The 19,546-nt window shown below is 39.6% G+C and overlaps 1 protein-coding gene across 2 annotated transcripts in view; it reads left to right on the top strand.

Moving 5' to 3' along the window:
* LOC133620301 (voltage-gated potassium channel KCNC1-like) overlaps window positions 1–19,546 on the top strand; it is a 105,805-nt gene that overhangs the window by 34,221 nt on the left and 52,038 nt on the right. For both annotated transcript variants that reach the window (XM_061981676.2, XM_061981675.2), the window contains exons 3-4: window positions 4,963–5,821; window positions 17,527–17,751. In XM_061981676.2, coding sequence (XP_061837660.1) covers window positions 4,963–5,821; window positions 17,527–17,751 — 1,084 coding nt within the window. The remainder of the gene's footprint in view (window positions 1–4,962; window positions 5,822–17,526; window positions 17,752–19,546) is intronic.

Raw genomic sequence — 19,546 nt, 5'->3', positions numbered from 1 at the left:
GCCATTGACAATCTTTGTAAACAATGACTTCAAACATAGCCACTGACAATCTTTGTAAACAATAACTTCAAACATGGCCACCAACAATCTTTGTAAACAATGACTTCCAACATGGCCAATGACAATCTTTGTAAACAATGACTTCAAACATGGCCAATGACAATCTTTGTAAACAATGACTTCCAACATGGCGGCCAACAATCTTTGTAAACAATTACTACAAACATGGCCAATGACAATCTTTGTAAACAATAACTTTAAACATGGCTGCTGACAATCTTTGTAAACAATAACTTCAAATATGGCCAATGACAATCTTTGTAAACAATGACTTCAAACATGGCCACTGACAATCTTTGTAAAGAATAACTTCAAACATGGCCACCAACAATCTTTGTAAACAATGACTTCTGACATGGCCAATGACAATCTTTGTAAACAATGACTTCTATGACAATCTTTGTAAACATGACTTCAAACATGGCCAATGACAATCTTTGTAAACAATGACTTCCAACATGGCCGCCAACAATCTTTATAAACAATATCTTCATACATGGCTGCTGACAATTTTTGTAAACAATAACTTCAAACATGGCCAATGACAATCTTTGTAAACAATGACTTCAAACATTTCCACTGACAATCTTTGTAAACAATAACTTCAAACATGGCCAATGGCAATCTTTGTAAACAATGACTTCAAACATGGCCAATGACCATCTTTATAAACAATAACTTCAAACATGGCCAATGACAATCTTTGTAAACAATGACTTCCAACATGGCCGCCAACAATCTTTGTAAACAATGACTTCAAACATGACTAATGACAATCTTTGTAAACAATGACTTCCAACATGGCCGCCAACAATCTTTGAAAACAATAACTTTAAACATTGCCAATGACAATCTTTGTAAACAATCACTTCCAACATGGCCGCCAACAATCTTTGTAAACAATGACTTCAAACATGATCAATGACAATCTTTGTAAACAATGACTTCAAACAAGGCCAATGACAATATTTGTAAACAGTGACTTCAAACATGTACAATGACAATCTTTGTAAACAATGACTTCCAACATGGCCGCCAACAATCTTTCTGAACAACGACTTCCAACATGGCCAATGACAATCTTTTTAAACAATGACTTCAAACATGGCCAATGACAATCTTTATAAACAATGACTTCCAACATGGCCGCCAACAATCTTTGTAAACAATAACTTCAAACATGGCCAATGACAATCTTTGTAAACAATGACTTCCAACATGGCCGAGGACAATCTTTGTAAACAATGACTTCCAACATGGCCAACGACAATCTTTGTAAACAATGACTTCCAACATGGCCACCGACAATCTTTGTAAACAATGACTTCAAACATGGCCAATGACAGTCTTTGTAAACAAAGACTTCAAACATGGCCAATGACAATCTTTGTAAACAATGACTTCCAACAAGGCTGCCGACAATCTTTGTAAACAATGACTTCAAACATGGCCAATGACAATCTTTGTAAACAATGACTTCCAACATGGCCGCCGACAATCTTTGTAAGCAATGACTTCAAACATGGCCACCGACAATCTTTGTATACAATGACTTCAAACATGGCCACCGACAATCTTTGTATACAATTACTTCAAACATGGCCAAGGACAATCTTTGTATACAATGACTTCAAACATGGCCACCGACAATCTTTGTATACAATTACTTCAAACATGGCCAAGGACAATCTTTGTAAACCATTCGGTGAGTTCTTGACCCCCTGCTGACGTGCCAAGATCACTCTTCATTTCAATGTCAGCATGCTTTCAACATGGCAGTGCAAACTCACAACAAACACACAACAACCGCACAACGACAAACACACAACAAGAAAATGCACAACAACAAACACACACTCTTAAACGCACAACACCAAAAACACCACCAAACACGCAACAACAAACACACAACAACAAACACGTAACAACCAATGCACAACAACCAACGCACAACAACCAACCCACAACAACCAACACACAACAACTAACACGCAACAAAAAAGCGCAACAACAAACACACAACAACAAACACATCCCAATAAATGCACAACAAACACACAAAAACAAACACACAACAATCAACACACAACTACAAACATACAACAACAAATGCACAACAACAAACCCACAATACACAACAACAAACACACAATAATAAACGTACAACAACAAACACACAACAACAAACACTCAATACTCAACAACAAACCCACAATACACAACAACAAACACACAATAATAAATGTACAACAACAAACACACAACAACAAACACTCAATACTCAACAACAAACCCACAACAATAAACCCACATCAAACCCACAACACAAACCCACAACAACAAACCCACAACACAAACCCACAACAACCAACACGCAACAACAAACGCACAACAACCATTACACAACAATAAACGCACAACAAACACACAACAACTAACCCACAACAACAAACACACAATACGCAACAACAAACCCACAACAAAAAACACACAACGAAAAACATGCAACAACAAACGCACAACAACATAACACAACAACAAACACACAACAATAAACACACAACAAACACACAACAACAAACGCACAACAATCAACCAACAACAACAAACATACAAAAACAAATGCACAACAACAAATGCACAACAACAAACACACAAGACGCAACAACAAACACACAACAACAAACACACAACAACAAACCCACAACAACCAACACACAACAACAAATATGCAACAACAAGGAATTTAACCAGGTTACCAGGAAGTTAACTGGGTTACAAGGAAGTTGACGTAGTGACTAAGAAGTTAACCAGGTTACCAGGAATTTAACAAAGTTACTCGCAAATTTAACCAGACCACCAGGAATGTAACCAGGCTCCTAGGAAGTTAACCAAGTTAACCAAACACACAATACACAACAACAAACACACAACAACCAACACACAACCAGGAATGAAACTAGGTGACCAGGAAGTTAACCAGATTACTAGAAAGTTAACCAGGATACCAGCAATTTAACCAGGTTACCAGGAAGTTAACCAGGGTCACAAATCATGTAAGCGGCTTGCCAGCAAGTTATTCAGGTCACCAGGAATTTAAGCAGCTTAGTAAGAAGTTAACCAGCAGGTTAACAAGGTTACCTGGAATGTAATCGTGTTAAGGAAGTTAACCAGTTTACCAATAATTTAACTGTGTTACCAGGAAGTTAACCATGATACCAGAAAGTTAACCAGGTTACAAGAAAGTTAACCAGGTTACCAATAGTTTAACTATGTTACTAAGGTGTTAACCAGGTTACCAATACATTAACCGGGTTACCAGGAATTTGCACAGATTACCGGGAAGTTAAACGGTTCCCAGTAAGTTAACCGGGTTACCAGGAAGTTAACTGGGGATCAGCATGGGGGTCAAAACCGTTATATTTCCAATGCATGTGAAATAAAGATCTTTAATATAAATCTGTGTTTTTAATGTTGAAATGTTTTTATAGTAGGAGACTCTTTGAATTCAGATGTATTCTCTCGGACCCAAGTCCTGACCAGGTTTTTGTCATCATGATCTCAAAAATGAAATGTTCCAAAGCCTAAAAATAACCTTGACCTGGAAGTTTTGGGAGGGCCTTGCTTGACAAGTCTTCAACATTTCCTGGAAGTCAGGAAGTGCTTTGGGATTGGCAGACCGGGGTGGTGGACTCCCCCTTTGAAGAGGTTACTAGAGGGTTTGGTCTACTTCAGGGGTAAAGTCTTTTCCACTAAGGAGTACTTTAATGGTAGTAGAACCTCAGCTCGTCAGGGAACACTGGACCACTTGTACATCTTGGCAAGGGTCCACATGTACTTTGTGGACTTAGACAATACGTTGGACCATGTCCTTCGCTGTGTCCTGTGACAATGCTCCAGGATCATGTGTTTCATTGAATGTTACTACGTGGCATTCAGTTCTTGGACAACCACAGCACAACTCTGGTTCACACTGTCAGCAATAACTCAGATCTGTTCTCTGCAAACGTTGACCAAGACTGTCCTTTGTCAGAGCTTCTGGTCTTCATTTTCATGGACATAATTTCAAGGTGTTTAAGGTGTCCAGTTTGGGAACTTTAAGGTATCTGATGTGGTCCTGATCACCTCATCAAACTGTGACCTTTAGCGTTGGTTGGATCGATACTCCGTTTAGTGTAAAACCTCTGACACCTCTGGGATACGACTCAGCACATTCAAATCTGATGTCAGGCTCCTCAGTTGGAAAAGGGTGGATTGTAGGCTTCAAGTTGGGAGAGAGGTCTAGTCCCAGGTGGAGGACTTCAAGTATTTAAGCTCTTGTTTACAACTAAGGAAAGGCAGGAGGGCAATCTCGACAAGCGGATCAGTGCAGTATCTTCAGTAATGTGGTCACTGGACTCTTGTGATGGGGAGGGAACTGAGCCGTGGAAAACTTCTCAATTTAACGGCCGATCTACTTTCCTACCACCAACTACTGTATGACCACAGGCTTTGAAATGACTGAAGGATCAAGCAACTTGAAATGAGCTTGCTGGACTCACCCTAAGAGACAAGGTGGGGAGCTGGGTAATCCAGAAGGATTTCTTAGTAGAACTGCTGCTCCTTCACATCGAGGATCCAGTTAAATTTAGTCCCTAGTGACTCCAGACAGAAGGCTCCAGGGTTAGACCCAGGACACGCTGTCTGGCACTGGCAGCCGGTGTGGGAACACCTCACTGTTTCCAAGTGGGAACTGAAAGAGGTGGCCATTGACTCTAAAGTCTGGACTGTCCTCCTGAGACTGTCGTGTCCTACACTCTAGAAGAAAGTGGATGCAAGAATCTTAGTGTCTCAATGATCACGTTGATGTCTGTGACTGATGTCTGTGACTGATGGTGTTTTTGTTCCTCTCTTTTGCCGCAGATCGTGTACGAAGTGGTCACGGACGGCTGGCTGACGTACGTGGAAGGCGTCTGCGTCATCTGGTTCACCATCGAGGTGCTGGCGCGTGTCATCTTCTGCCCTGACAAACAAGAGTTCTTCCGCAGCGCCCTGAACATCATCGACTTTGTGGCTATTGTGCCCTTCTACCTGGAGGTGGCGCTGAGCGGACTATCCTCCAAAACAGCCAAAGACGTGCTCAGCTTCCTGCGTGTGGTGCGCTTTGTGCGAATCCTGCGAATCTTCAAGCTCACGCGCCACTTTGTGGGCCTGCGGGTTCTAGGCCACACCCTGAGAGCCAGCACCAATGAGTTCCTGCTGCTCATCATCTTCCTGGCACTGGGAGTCCTCATCTTTGCCACCATGATTTACTACGCCGAGCGCATCGGTGCAGACCCCGATGACCCCACCGCCGCAGCCCACACTAACTTCAAGAACATCCCCATCGGTTTCTGGTGGGCAGTGGTGACCATGACCACGCTGGGCTACGGGGACATGTACCCGGAGACGTGGTCGGGAATGTTGGTGGGCGCCTTGTGTGCCTTGGCCGGCGTCTTGACCATCGCTATGCCGGTTCCCGTCATCGTCAACAACTTTGGCATGTACTACTCGCTGGCCATGGCCAAGCAGAAGCTCCCCAAGAAGAGGAACAAGCACATACCTCGGGCGCCGCAGCCGGGCAGTCCCAACTACTGCAAACCCGATGCTCTCGCCATGGCCACCGCCTCGCCGCACAGGCTCATGGGAAATGTGCTGGGGCCCGGCATAGTGGGATCGGGCAGCATGATGGCCGGGGATTGTCCGCTGGCACAGGAGGAGATCATCGACATCAACAGAGCAGGTGTGTCCTTGTGAAAACAGTCCTGGTTAATCGCAAAAACTAATGTGGGCTCCCGACATGCTGGATATGAATCGTAGAATGCATGTGGACTAAAAGCCACTTAGGCCTCCTAATAAGTCCCAATGTCATTAAGTCACTGGTAAAAACCACCAGGAACTCACCCTAATAAGTCACAATGTCATTAAGTCACTGGTAAAAACCACCAGGAACTCACCTTAAAACTAATTTCAGCTCCCGACATGATAAATATGAAACATAGAGTGCACGTGGACTAAAAGCCACTTAGCCCCTCCTAATAAGTCACAATGTCATTAAGTAACCGGTAAAATATTTGAAACATTTAAAACTTTCAAATTAATAAAATCTTTTGAAATATTCAAAACTTTTAAAATAGTCAAAACTTTGTAAATATTCAAAATTAAAAAAAAGTTTCCGAACTTTCAAAACATAAGGTTGAAGTCTTACTGATAGTCACACACACTAGGTGTGGTGAAATTTCCCTCTGCATTTGACCTATCCCCTTGTTCCACCCCCTGGGAGGTGAGGGGAGCAGTGGTGGCCGCGCCCGGGAATAATTTTTGGTGATTTAACCCCCAATTCCAACCTTTGATGCTGAGTATCAAGCAGGGAGGTAATGGGTCCCATTTTTATAGTCTTTGGTATGACTCGGCCGGGGTTTAAACTCACGACCTACCGATCTCAGGGTGGACACTCTAACCACAAGGCCACTGAGCAGGTCATCAACTTTAAAAAATATTAAAAGCATTTTAAACCTTCAAATTAATAAAGACTTTCAAAATATTCAAAAGTTTCAAAATATTAAAAACTTTCAAAACACTCAGAACTGTCAAACTATTCATAACTTTCAAAATATTTTAAATATTAGCAACTTTAAAATGTTAAACTTTTCTAAATATTCAAAGCTGTCAAAATAATGAGATCTTTCAAAACAGTCAAAAAATTGAAAACTTAAAAAAATATTCAAAACATTCAAATTATTAAAAACATTCAAATTATTAAAAACTTTCAAATTATTAAAAACTTTCTAAATATTAAAAATGTTTAAAATATTAACATTTTCTAAATATTTAAAGCTGTCAAAATATTCTGATATTTCAAAACATTCAAAATATTGAACACTTTTAAAATATATAAAATAGTCAAAATTCTCAAAACTTTCAAATTGTTGAAACCTTTTAAAATAATCAAAACATGAAAACCTTTCAAAATATTCAAAATTTTTGAAAACATTCCAAATATTAAACACTTCAAAATATTCAAATCTGTCAAAACATTACAAACATTAAAAAAATATTCCAAATTTTTAAAAAATTAAAAATTTTCAAAATATTCAACACATTTCTAAATTTCAAATTAATAAAAACTTTCAAAACATTCAAAACCATCAAACTATTAATAACTTTCAAAATATTAAAAACTTTCAAAACACTCAAAACTGTCAAACTACTCAGAACTTTCAAAACATTTTACATTTTAACAACTTTTAAAATACAAAAGCATATTCAAAACATTAAAAACTTTCAAATTAATACAAACTTTCAAAATATTAACATTTAAAATGTTCCAAACTTTCAAAATATTCAAAACTTTCAAACATTCAAATTATTAAAAACTTTCAAAATATTAAAAACTTTTAAAATATTAAAAATTTCCAAATATTCGAAGCTGTCAAAATAATCAGGTCTTTCAAAACATTCTAAATATTGAAAACTTTTCAAATATTTAAAATAGTCAAAATTTTCTAAACTTTCAAATTATTCGAACCTTTTAAAATATTCAAAACATGAACAACTTTCGAAGTATTCAAAACCTTTAAAAACATTCCAAGTATTGAACACTTCAAAATATTCAAAACTGTCAAAACATTAACAATATTCTAAGCTTTCAAAATATTCCAAACTTTTTATAAATATTCCAAACTTTTGAAACATTCAAAATATTGAAAATGTTCAAAATGTTCAAAATATGCAAAACATTTCAAACTTTCAAATAAATAAAAACTTTCAAAACATTAAAAACTTTCAAAATATTCAAAACTTTCAAAACACTCAAAATTTTCTAAACTGTTTAAATATTCAAAGTATTCAACACTTCAAATTCTTCAACCTTTTAAAATATTCAAAACATGAAAATCTTTCAAAATATTCAAACCCTTTAAAAACATTCCAAATATTAAACACTTCAAAATATTCAAGACCTTTAAAAACATTCCAAATATTAAACACTTCAAAATATTCAAAACTGTCAAAACATTAAAACATATTGAAAGCTTTTAAAATATTCAAAACTAAAAAAAAATATTGAAAGCTTTCAAAATATTGAAAGCTTTCAAAATATTGAAAAACTTTAAAAACATCAATCCATCCATCCATCTTCTTCCGATTATCCGAGGTCGGGTCGCGGTGGTAGCAGCCTAAGCAGGGAAGCCCAGACTTCCCTCTCCCCAGCCACTTCGTCCAGCTCCTCCCGGGGGATCCGAGGCGTTCCCAGGCCAGCCGGGAGACATAGTCTTATCGTGTCTTGGGTCTTCCCCTTGGCCTCCTACCGGTTGGACGTGCCCGAAACACCTCCCTAGGGAGGCGTTCGGGTGGCATCCTGACCAGATGCCCGAACCACCTCATCTGGCTCCTCTCGATGTGGAGGAGCAGCGGCTTTAGTTTGAGCTCCTCCCGGATGACAGAGCTTCTCACCCTATCTCTAAGGGAGAGCCCCGCCACCCGGCGGAGGAAGCTCATTTCGGCCGCTTGTACCCGTGATCTTGTCCTTTCGGTCATAACCCAAAGCTCATGACCATAGGTGAGGATGGGAACGTAGATCGACCGGTAAATTGAGAGCGTTGCCTTCCGGCTCAGCTCCTTCTTCACCACAACGGATCGATACAGCGTCCGCATTACTGAAGACGCCGCACCGATCCGCCTGTTGATCTCACGATCCACTCTTCCCTCACTCGTGAACAAGACTCCTGGGTACTTGAACTCCTCCACTTAGGGCAGGGTCTCCTGCCCAACCCGGAGATGGCACTCCACCCTTTTCCGGGAGAGAACCATGGACTCTGACTTGGAGGTGCTGATTCTCATCCCAGTCGCTTCACACTCAAGTGCGAACCGATCCAGTGAGAGCTGAAGATCCTGGCCTGATGAAGCCATCAGGACCACATCTGCAAAAAGCAGAGACCTAATCCTGCAGCCACCAAACCGGATCCCCTTAACGCCTTGACTGCGCCTAGAAATTCTGTCCATAAAAGTTATGAACAGAATCGGTGACAAAGGGCAGCCTTGGCGTAGTCCAACCCTCACCGGAAACGGGTCCGACTTACTGCCGGCAATGCGGACCAAGCTCTGACACTGATCATACAGGGAGCCAACCGCCACAATCAGACAGTCCGATACCCCATATAGATACTGTAGACTGGTTGGGCAAACTCCCATGCACCCTCAAGGACCCTGCCGAGAGTATAGAGCTGGTCCACAGTTCCACGACCAGGACGAAAATCACACTGTTCCTCCTGAATCCGAGGTTCGACTATCCGGCATAACCTCCTCTCCAGTACACCTGAATAGACCTTACCGGGAAGGCTGAGGAGTGTGATCCCACGATAGTTGGAACACACCCTCCGGTTCTCCTTCTTAAAGAGAGAACCGGAGGACTGCCAATCCAGAGGTACCGCCCCCGATGTTCACGCGATATTGCAGAGTCATGTCAACTAAAACAGCCCCACAGTATCCAGAGCCTTAAGTGTGAAGTGAAGTGAAGTGAATTATATTCATATAGCGCTTTTCTCTAGTGACTCAAAGCGCTTTACATAGTGAAAACCCAATATCTAAGTTACATTTAAACCAGTGTGGGTGGCACTGGGAGCAGGTGGGTAAAGTGTCTTGCCCAAGGACACAACGGCAGTGACTAGGATGGCGGAAGCGGGGATCGAACCTGCAACCCTCAAGTTGATGGCACGGCCACTCTACCAACCGAGCTATACCGCCCCACAAGGAACGGATCTCAGCCACCCCCGGGGCCTTGCCACCGAGGAGCTTTTTAACGACCTCGGCAACCTCAGCCCCAGAAATAGGAGAGCCCACCACAGATTCCCCAGGCACTGGTTACTCATAGGAAGACGTGTTGGTAGGATTGAGGAGGTCTTTGAAGTATTCCCTCCACCGATCCACAACATCCGCAGTTGAGGTCAGCAGAACACCATCCCCACCATACACGGTGTTGACATTGCACTGCTTCCCTTTCCTGAGGTGGCGGATGGTGGTCCAGAATCACTTCGAAGCTGTCTGGAAGTCGTTTTCCATGGCTTCCTTGAACTCCTCCCATGTCTGAGTTTTTGCCTCCGCGACCGCTGAAGCCGCACACCGCTTGGCCTGTCGGTACCTGTCTTCTGCCTCCGGAGTCCTATGAGCCAAAAGAACCAGCTAGGACTCTTTCTTCAGCTTGACGGCATCCCTCACCGCTGGTGGACGGGTTCTAGGATTACCGCCACGACAGGCACCAACCACGTTGGGGCCACAGCTCCAATCGGCCGCCTCGACAATAGAGGTATGAAACATGGTCCACTCGGACTCAATGTCCAGCACCTCCCTCGTGACATGTTCAAAGTTCTTCCGGAGGCGGGAATTGAAACTCTCTCTGACAGGAGACTCTGCTAGGCGTTCCCAACAGACCCTCACAATGTGTTTGGGCCTGCCAGGTCTGTCCAGCATCCTCCCCCACCATCGCAGCCAACTCACCACCAGGTGGTGATCGGTAAAAAGCTCCGCCCCTCTCTTCACCCGAGTGTCCAATACATGAAAACATAAAAAATATTCAAAGCTTTCAAAATATTCCAAACTTTAAAAAAATATTCAAAAATGTTATTATATTAAAAACATTGAAATGATTAAAACTTTAAAAATATTACAAACTTCAAAAATATTAATCTTTCCAAATATCAACGCTGTCAAAATAATCAGATGTTTCAAAACATTTGAAATATTGAAAATGTTTTAAATATTCTAAACATTGAAATTATTCAAAACTTTCAAAATATTAAAAACTTTTAAAATATTAAAAATTTGTTGTCAAAGTTGTCAAAATATTCACATCTTTCAAAGCATTCAAAATATTGAAAATTTAAAAATATTTAAAATAGTCAACATTTTCAAAACTTTCAAATTGTTTAAATCTTTTAAATTATTTAAAACTTGAAAAACTTTCAAAATATTCAAAAACTTTAAAAACATTCAAATGAATTAAATACTTCAAAATATTAACTGTCAAAACATAAAAAATATTAAAAGTTTTCAAAATATTCAAAACTTTAAAAAAAAATATTCAAAGCTTTCAAAATGTTCAAACTTTCAAAATATTCAAAACTTTAAAAAAATATTCCAAACCTTTGAAACATTCAACATATTGAAAACGTTTAGAACATTCAAAATATTATATATTACGTATAACATATAATAATATATTATTATGTTTATATTATTATAGATTTTCAAAACACTCAATATTCAAAAACCTTTAAAAATATTCAAAATATTAAACACTCCAAAATATTCAAAACGATCAAAACATTAAAAATATAAAAGCTTTCAAAATATTCAAAACTTTAAAAAAATATTGTAAACTTTTGAAATATTCAAAATAATCAAAACATTTAACATAATCAAAACTTTTGAAACATTAAAAAAAAAAATTACTTTTAAAATGTTCAAAATATTGAAAACTTTTAAAATGTTTAAAATAGTCAACATTTTCAAAACATTCAAAACTCTCAAATTGTTCAAACCTTTTAAATTATTAAAAACTTTCAAAATATTTAATACTTTCAAAATATTCAAAATGTCCAAAATAGTCAAAACTTTAAAAAATTCCAAACATTCAACATTTTCAAATTATTCCAAATTTTCAAATTGTTCAAACCTTTTAAAATATTTAAAACATGAAAAACTTTCAAAATATTCCAAACTTTTAAATTGTTTAAAATTGTCAAAGTTTTCAAAACATTCAAAACTCTCAAATTGTTCAAACCTTTAAAAATATTCAAAACATTAAATATTTTCAAAATATTCCACATTTTAAAATATTCACAACTTTCTAAATATTCCAAATGTTCAAATATTTAAAATCTTCAAATTATTAAACACTTTCAAAACACTCAAAACTGTCAAACTATTCAGAACTTTCAAAACATTTTATATGAACAACTTTTAAGATCTCCTCTCTGAGCTGCCACCTTACCGTGGTAGAAGAGTTTGCGTGTCCCAATGAACCGAGGAGCTATGTTGTCTGGGGGCTTTATGCCCCCTGGTAGGGTCTCCCAAGACAAACTGGTCCTAGGTGAGGGATCAGACAAAGAGCAGCTCGAAGACCTCCATGACGAATAAAAATAAAGGACCCAGATTTCCCTCGCCCGGACGCGGGTCACCGGGGCCCCCCTCTGGAGCCAGGCCCGAAGGCGGGGCACGATGGCGAGCGCCTGGTGGCCGGGCCTGTCCCCATGGGGCACAGCCGGGCACAGCCCGAAGAGGCAACGTGGGTCCCCCCTCCAATGGGCTCACCACCCATAGCAGGGGCCATGGAGGTCGGGTGCAGTGTGAGCTGGGCGGAAGCCGAGGTCAGGGCACTTGGCGGTCCAATCCTCGGCTACAGAAGCTAGCTCTTGGGACGTGGAACGTCACCTCGCTGGGGGGGAAGGAGCCTGACCTAGTGCGCGAGGTCGAGAAGTTCCGGCTAGATATAGTCGGACTCACTTCGACGCACAGCAAGGGCTCTGGAACCAGTTCTCTCGAGAGCGGCTGGACTCTCTTCCACTCTGGCGTTGCCGGCAATGAGAGGCGACGGGCTGGGGTGGCAATTCTTGTTTCCCCCGGCTCAGAGCCTGCACGTTGGAGTTCAACCCGGTGGACGAGAGGGTAGCTTCCCTCCGCCTTCGGGTGGGGGAACGGGTCCTGACTGTGGTTTGCGCTTACGCGCCAAACGGCAGCTCAGAGTACCCACCCTTTTTGGATTCGCTCGAGGGAGTACTTGAGAGTGCTCCCCCGGGTGATTCCCTCGTTCTACTGGGGGACTTCAATGCTCATGTTGGCAGCGACAGTGAAACCTGGAGAGGCGTGATTGGGAAGAATGGCCGCCCGGATCTGAACCCGAGTGGTGTTTTGTTATTGGACTTTTGTGCCCGTCACAGATTGTCCATAATGAACACCATGTTCGAACATAAGGGTGTCCATATGTGCACTTGGCACCAGGACACCGTAGGCCGCAGTTCCATGATCGACTTTGTAGTTGTGTCATCGGATTTGCGGCCTCATGTTTTGGACACTCGGGTGAAGAGAGGGCCGGAGCTTTCTACCGATCACCACTTGGTGGTGAGTTGGCTGCAATGGTGGGGGAGGATGCCGGACAGACCTGGCAGGCCCAAACGCATTGTGAGGGTTTGCTGGGAACGTCTGGCAGAGTCTCCTTTCAGAGAGAGTTTCAATTCCCACTTCCGGAAGAACTTTGAACATGTCACGAGGGAGGTGCTGGACATTGAGTCCGAGTGGACCATGTTCCGCGCCTCCATTGTCGAGGCAGCTGATTGGAGCTGTGGCCGCAAGGTAGTTGGTGCCTGTCGTGGCGGTAATCCTAGAACCCGTTGGTGGACACCGGCGGTGAGGGATGCCGTCAAGCTGAAGGAGGAGTCCTATTGGGTTCTTTTGGCTCATAGGACTCCTGAGGCAGCGGACAGGTACCGACAGGCCAAGCGGTGTGCGGCTTCAGCGGTTGCGGAGGCAAAAACTCGGACATTGGAGGAGTTCGTTGAGGCCATGGAAAACGACTTCCAGACGGCTTCGAAGTGATTCTGGACCACCATCCGCCACCTCAGGAAGGGGAAGCAGTGCACTATCAACACCGTGTATGGTGAGGATGGTGTTCTGCTGACCTCGACTGCGGATGTTGTGGATCGGTGGAGGGAATACTTCGAAGACCTCCTCAATCCCACCAACACGTCTTCCTATGAGGAAGCAGTGCCTGGGGCATCTATGGTGGGCTCTTCTATTTCTGGGGCTGAGGTTGCTTAGGTAGTTAAAAAGCTCCTCAGTGGCAAGGCTCCGGGGGTGGATGAGAACCGCCCAGAGTTCCTTAAGGCTCTGGATGCTGTGAGGCTGTCTTGGTTGACAAGACTCTGCAGCATCGCGTGGACATTGGGAGCGGTACCTCTGGATTGGCAGACCGGGGTGGTGGTTCCTCTCTTTAAGAAGGGGAACCGGAGCGTGTGTTCCAACTATCGTGGGATCACACTCCTCAGCCTTCCCGGTAAGGTCTATTCAGGTGTCCTGGAGAGGAGGCTACGCCGGATAGTCGAACCTCGGATTCAGGAGGAACAGTGTGGTTTTCGTCCTGGTTGTGGAACTGTGGACCAGCTCTATACTCTCGGCAGGGTCCTTGAGGGTGCATGGGAGTTTGCCCAACCAGTCTACATGTGCTTTGTAGACTTGGAGAAGGCATTCGACCGTGTCCCTCGGGAAGTCCTGTGGGGAGTGCTCAGAGAGTATGGGGTATCGGACTTTCTGATTTTGGCGGTCAGCTCCCTGTATGATCAGTGTCAGAGCTTGGTCCGCATTGCCGGCAGTAAGTCGGACACGTTTCCAGTGAGGGTTGGACTCCGCCAAGGCTGCCCTTTGTCACCGATTCTGTTCATAACTTTTATGGACAGAATTTCTAGACGCAGTCAAGGCGTTGAGGGGATCCGGTTTGGTGGCTGCAGGATTAAGTCTCTGCTTTTTGCAGATGATGTGGTCCTGATGGCTTCATCTGGCCAGGATCTTCAGCTCTTGCTGGATCGGTTCGCAGCCGAGTGTGAAGCGACTGGGATGAGAATTAGCACCTCCAAGTCCAAGTCCATGGTTCTCGCCCGGAAAAGGGTGGAATGCCATCTTCGGGTTGGGGAGGAGACCCTGCCCCAAGTGGAGGAGTTCAAGTACCTCAGAGTCTTGTTCACGAGTGAGGGAAGAGTGGATCGTGAGATCGACAGGCGGATCGGTGTGGCATCTTCAGTAATGCGGACGCTGTATCGATCCGTTGTGGTGAAGAAGGAGCTGAGCCGGAAGGCAAAGCTCTCAATGTACCGGTCGATCTACGTTCCCATCCTCACCTATGGTCATGAGCTTTGGGTTATGACCGAAAGGACAAGATCACGGGTACAAGCAGCCGAAATGAGTTTCCTCAGCCGGGTGGCGGGGCTCTCCCTTAGAGATAGGGTGAGAAGCTCTGTCATCGGGGGGGAGCTCAAAATAAAGCCGCTGCTCTTCCACATGGAGAGGAGCCAGATGAGGTGGTTCGGGCATCTGGTCAGGATGCCACCCGATCGCCTCCCTCGGGATGTGTTTAGGGCACGTCCGACCGGTAGGAGGCCACGGGGAAGACCCAGGACACGTTGGGAAGACTATGTCTCCCGACTGGCCTGGTGACGCCTCGGGAGCCCCCGGGAGGAGCTGGACGAAGTGGCTGGGGAGAGGGAAGTCTGGGCTTCCCTGCTTAGGCTGCTGCCCCCGCGACCCGACATCGGATAAACGGAAGAAGATGGATGGATGGATGGAACTTTTAAGATATTAAAAATGTTTAAAACTTTCAAATGAGTCAAAACTTTTTAAATATTAACATGTTCCTAATATTCAAAGCTGTCAAAACATTCAACAAATTAAAAAAGTTTAAAATATTTAAAATAGTCAACATTTTCAAAACCTTTTAAAATATTCAAAACATGAACATTTTTCAAAATATTCCAAACTGTCAAAATATTGAAACATTTTAAAATATTTAAAATGTTCAACATTTTCTAAACATTCAAATTGTTAACCTTTTAAAATATTCAAAACATTAAATACTTTAGAATTATTCCAAACTTTCATAATATTCACAACTTTCATAATATTTCAGACTTTCAAAATATTCCAAACGTTCATAACAAAGACATTTTAAATACTTTTAAAATGTTCAAAATATTCAAAACATTTATAACATTCAAATTAATAAACACTTTCAAAACATTCAAAAACACTCAAAACTGTCAAACTATTCAGAACTTTCAAAATATTCAAAACTTTCAAAATATTGAACATTTTTATAATATTGAAAATGGAACATTTTCCAAACATTCTAAACTTTTAAAAAACATTCAGAGCTTTCAAAATATTCAAAGCTTTTAAAATATTCAAAACTTTAAACAAATATTCCAAACCTTTGAAACATTCAAAATATTGAAAACTTTAAAAATATTTCATATAGTAAAAATTTTCAAAACTTTCAAATTGTTCAAACCTTTTAAAAATAATCAAAACATGAAAGACTTTCAAAATATTCAAAACATTTAAAAACAATCAAAATATTAAACACTTTAAAATATTCAAAATGATCAAAACATTAAACATATTCAAAGCTTTCAAAATATTCCAAACTTTTAAAAAATACTTCAAATTTTGAAACATTCTAAATATTCTAAATATTCCAAAGTAATCAAAACATTTAACATATTCAAAACTTTTGAAATCCTTAAAAACTTTCAAAATACAAAACATTTCAAAATATTTAAAGCTGTCAAAACATTCAACATTTTGAAAATGTTTAAAATATTTAAAATAGTTAACATTTTCAAAACATGAAAAACTTTCAAATTGTTAAAACCTTTTAAAGTATTCAAAACATGAAAAACATTCAAGATATTGAAAACTTTTAAAACATTTAAAATAGTAAACATTTTCAAAACATTCAAAACTTTCAAATTGTTCAAACCTTTTAAAATCAAAACATGAAAAACTTTCAAAATATTCAAAACCTTTAAAAATAATCAAAATATGAATTACTCCAAAACATTAAAACGATCAAAACATTAAAATTATTCAAAGCTTTCATAATATTCAAAACTTTTAAAAAACATTCCAAGCTTTCGAAACATTCAAAATATTCAAAATAATCAAAACATTTAACATATTCAAAACGTTTAAATTAAAAAAAAAAAAAACTTTCAAAGTATAAACATTTTCAAAATAATTAAGGCTGTCAAAACATTCAACATATCGAAAATGTTTAAAATATTAAATAGTCAACATTTTCAAAACATGAAAAACTTTCAAATTGTTCAAACCTTTTCAAATATTCAAAACATGAAAAACTTTCAAAATATTCAAAACCTTTTAAAACAATCAAAATAATAAACACTTCAAAATATTTAAAAACGATCAAAACATTAAAATTATTTAAAGCTTTCAAAATATTCAAAACTTTTAAAAAACATTCCAAACTTTTGAAACATTCAAAATATTCAAAATGATCAAAACATATAACATATTCAAAACTTTTGAAATTTTTAAAAACTTTCAAATTATAAACATTTTAAAAATATTTAAAGCTGTCAAAACATTCAACATATTGAAAATGTTTAAAATATTAAAAAATAGTCAACATTTTCAAAACATGAAAAACTTTCAAATTGTTCAAACCTTTTCAAATATTCAAAACATGAAAAACTTTTCAAATATTCAAAACTTAAATATTTAAAATGGTTAAAATGTTCAAAACTTTCAAATTGTTCAAACATCTGTCTTCTTTGCACAGTTGAAAAAGTGTCAAGAAAGAAAGTGAAAGAAAACATTTGAATGAGTCTTGATGGCGTTGCCATGTCGACGGTCTTCTCACCGACAAGCTGCTGTTCTCCTCAGACTCCAAACAAAATGGCGACGCCGCCAACGCAGCGCTGGCCAACGAGGACTGTCCCACCATCGACCAGGTCCTGGGCGACGAGCGCAGTCCGGCCACCGGGGGACTGGGGTCCGCCGGGGGCATGGGGTCCGCCGCCAGCCGCGAACGCTACCCACATGACCGCGCCTGCTTCCTGCTCAACGCTGGCGACTTCCAGCGCAGCGGCGACGGCCACGTTGGAAAAGGTAGGATTCCCTACTGGAAATATCTTGTTCTTCTTAATCGCAATACAAATGTTCTTCCCTCAATACATGAGAATAAAAATTGTTTGCATCCAAACTCAAACATGAGAAAAGAAGACATTTTATTCTTCCTCCTCTCATATTTCTACTTGTATACAAAACTTATGTTGTTCATATGGCAAACAACTCAATATTTAGAAACAATTCAATATTTGGAAACAATTTAATATTTGGGATTTGAAAAGTCTTTTAGCAACAATTGCAACTTTTATGAAATGATACGATAAAACATGATGGAGAGCATGTGATATCAGGACAAGGCATGATAAATAACTGGACATATGATATCAAATAATATTAAATGAAAATATATATGATACAATATGATTACATAATAATATATAGTATATATAATATGCTGTACAACAGGATATGACATTATTAAATATGATGTAATACAACATATAGTTCCATGTTTCCAGTGTGAGGGTGAACACATGAGTGGAATATTTGAGTGGGTTCGTTCCTGTCCTTCTCATCTCCAACCATGTTACCTATTATTTGTAAAATAATTTGTGTTACATATTATTTGTACCATTATTTGTTACATAGTATTTGTACCATTATTTGTGTTACATATTATTTGTACAATAATTTATGTTACATATTATTCGTACCATTATTTGTGTTACCTATTATTTGTACCATTATTTATGTAACATATTATTTGTACCATTATTTGTGTTACATATTATTTGTACAATAATTTGTTACGTATTATTTGTACCATAATTTGTGTTACATATTTGTACCATAATTTGTGTTATATATTATTTGTACCATTATTTGTGTTACATATTATTTGTACCAATATTTGTGTTACCTATTATTTGTACCATTATTTATGTAACATATAATTTGTACCATTATTTGTGTTACATAATATTTGTACCATTATTTATGTAGCATATAATTTGTACCATTATTTGTGTTACATAATATTTGTACAATAATTTATGTTACGTATTATTTGTACAATAACGTGTGTTGTTTTGTCAATCCTGTGGAGTGTGTGTGTGTGTGTGTGCGTGCGTGTGCGTGTATGTGTGTGTGTAAACGTGTCCTGTGACCCACGCACATTTTGTCCTTCAAACATGTGTGTTGTGCTGACGAGGCACTTCAAGTAGGACATGTCAGTCAAATATCGAAGAAATATGTTTATATGTTTTTAACCAGCGTGTCAAGATCATTGTTGACCTTCAAGAATACAAACACGCGTTAGTTATTGTCAGGATCATTGTTGACCTTCAAGAATATGACCACTCAGCACAATTGGAGGATGTTTTTTGGTCCAGTTGTTGAGTTGTGTCAGATAGGAGACATGAGAGCAAACTTTAATTTCAAATGTTCTGACTTGAAGAAAGACTGAAATACACCAAGAAGATCAAGTAGTGGATAACAAGTTTGGATCAAGAAGATTGGAAAAGATGGAATGACTCCATTCTGAGGAAGAAATCATTAACCTTGTTAATGTTCATTTGCCAATGTAATAGCTGCATCACATGACACGTCCTCCATTGTGTGCACCTGGGAGGGCTGCTGCGACAGGTGGATTGACATGAATCACGGCTCCGACACAAGGGATGGCAAATGTTGTAGAAGATGATGATTGTTGACAGTGTGTACAAGTACTTTTGTATATTTTACTACTGGGTACATTTTACTAGTTGGTAAATTTTACTAGTTGTTATATTTTATTGGTTGGTATATTTTACTAGTTGTTACTTTTTACTAGTTG

The sequence above is a fragment of the Nerophis lumbriciformis genome, linkage group LG24 (genome assembly GCF_033978685.3).
Source record: "Nerophis lumbriciformis linkage group LG24, RoL_Nlum_v2.1, whole genome shotgun sequence".
NCBI classification, from domain to species: Eukaryota; Metazoa; Chordata; class Actinopteri; order Syngnathiformes; family Syngnathidae; genus Nerophis; species Nerophis lumbriciformis.
The sequence above is the reverse complement of the archived record's forward strand: the minus strand, read 5'-3'. Positions and strand labels throughout refer to the sequence as shown.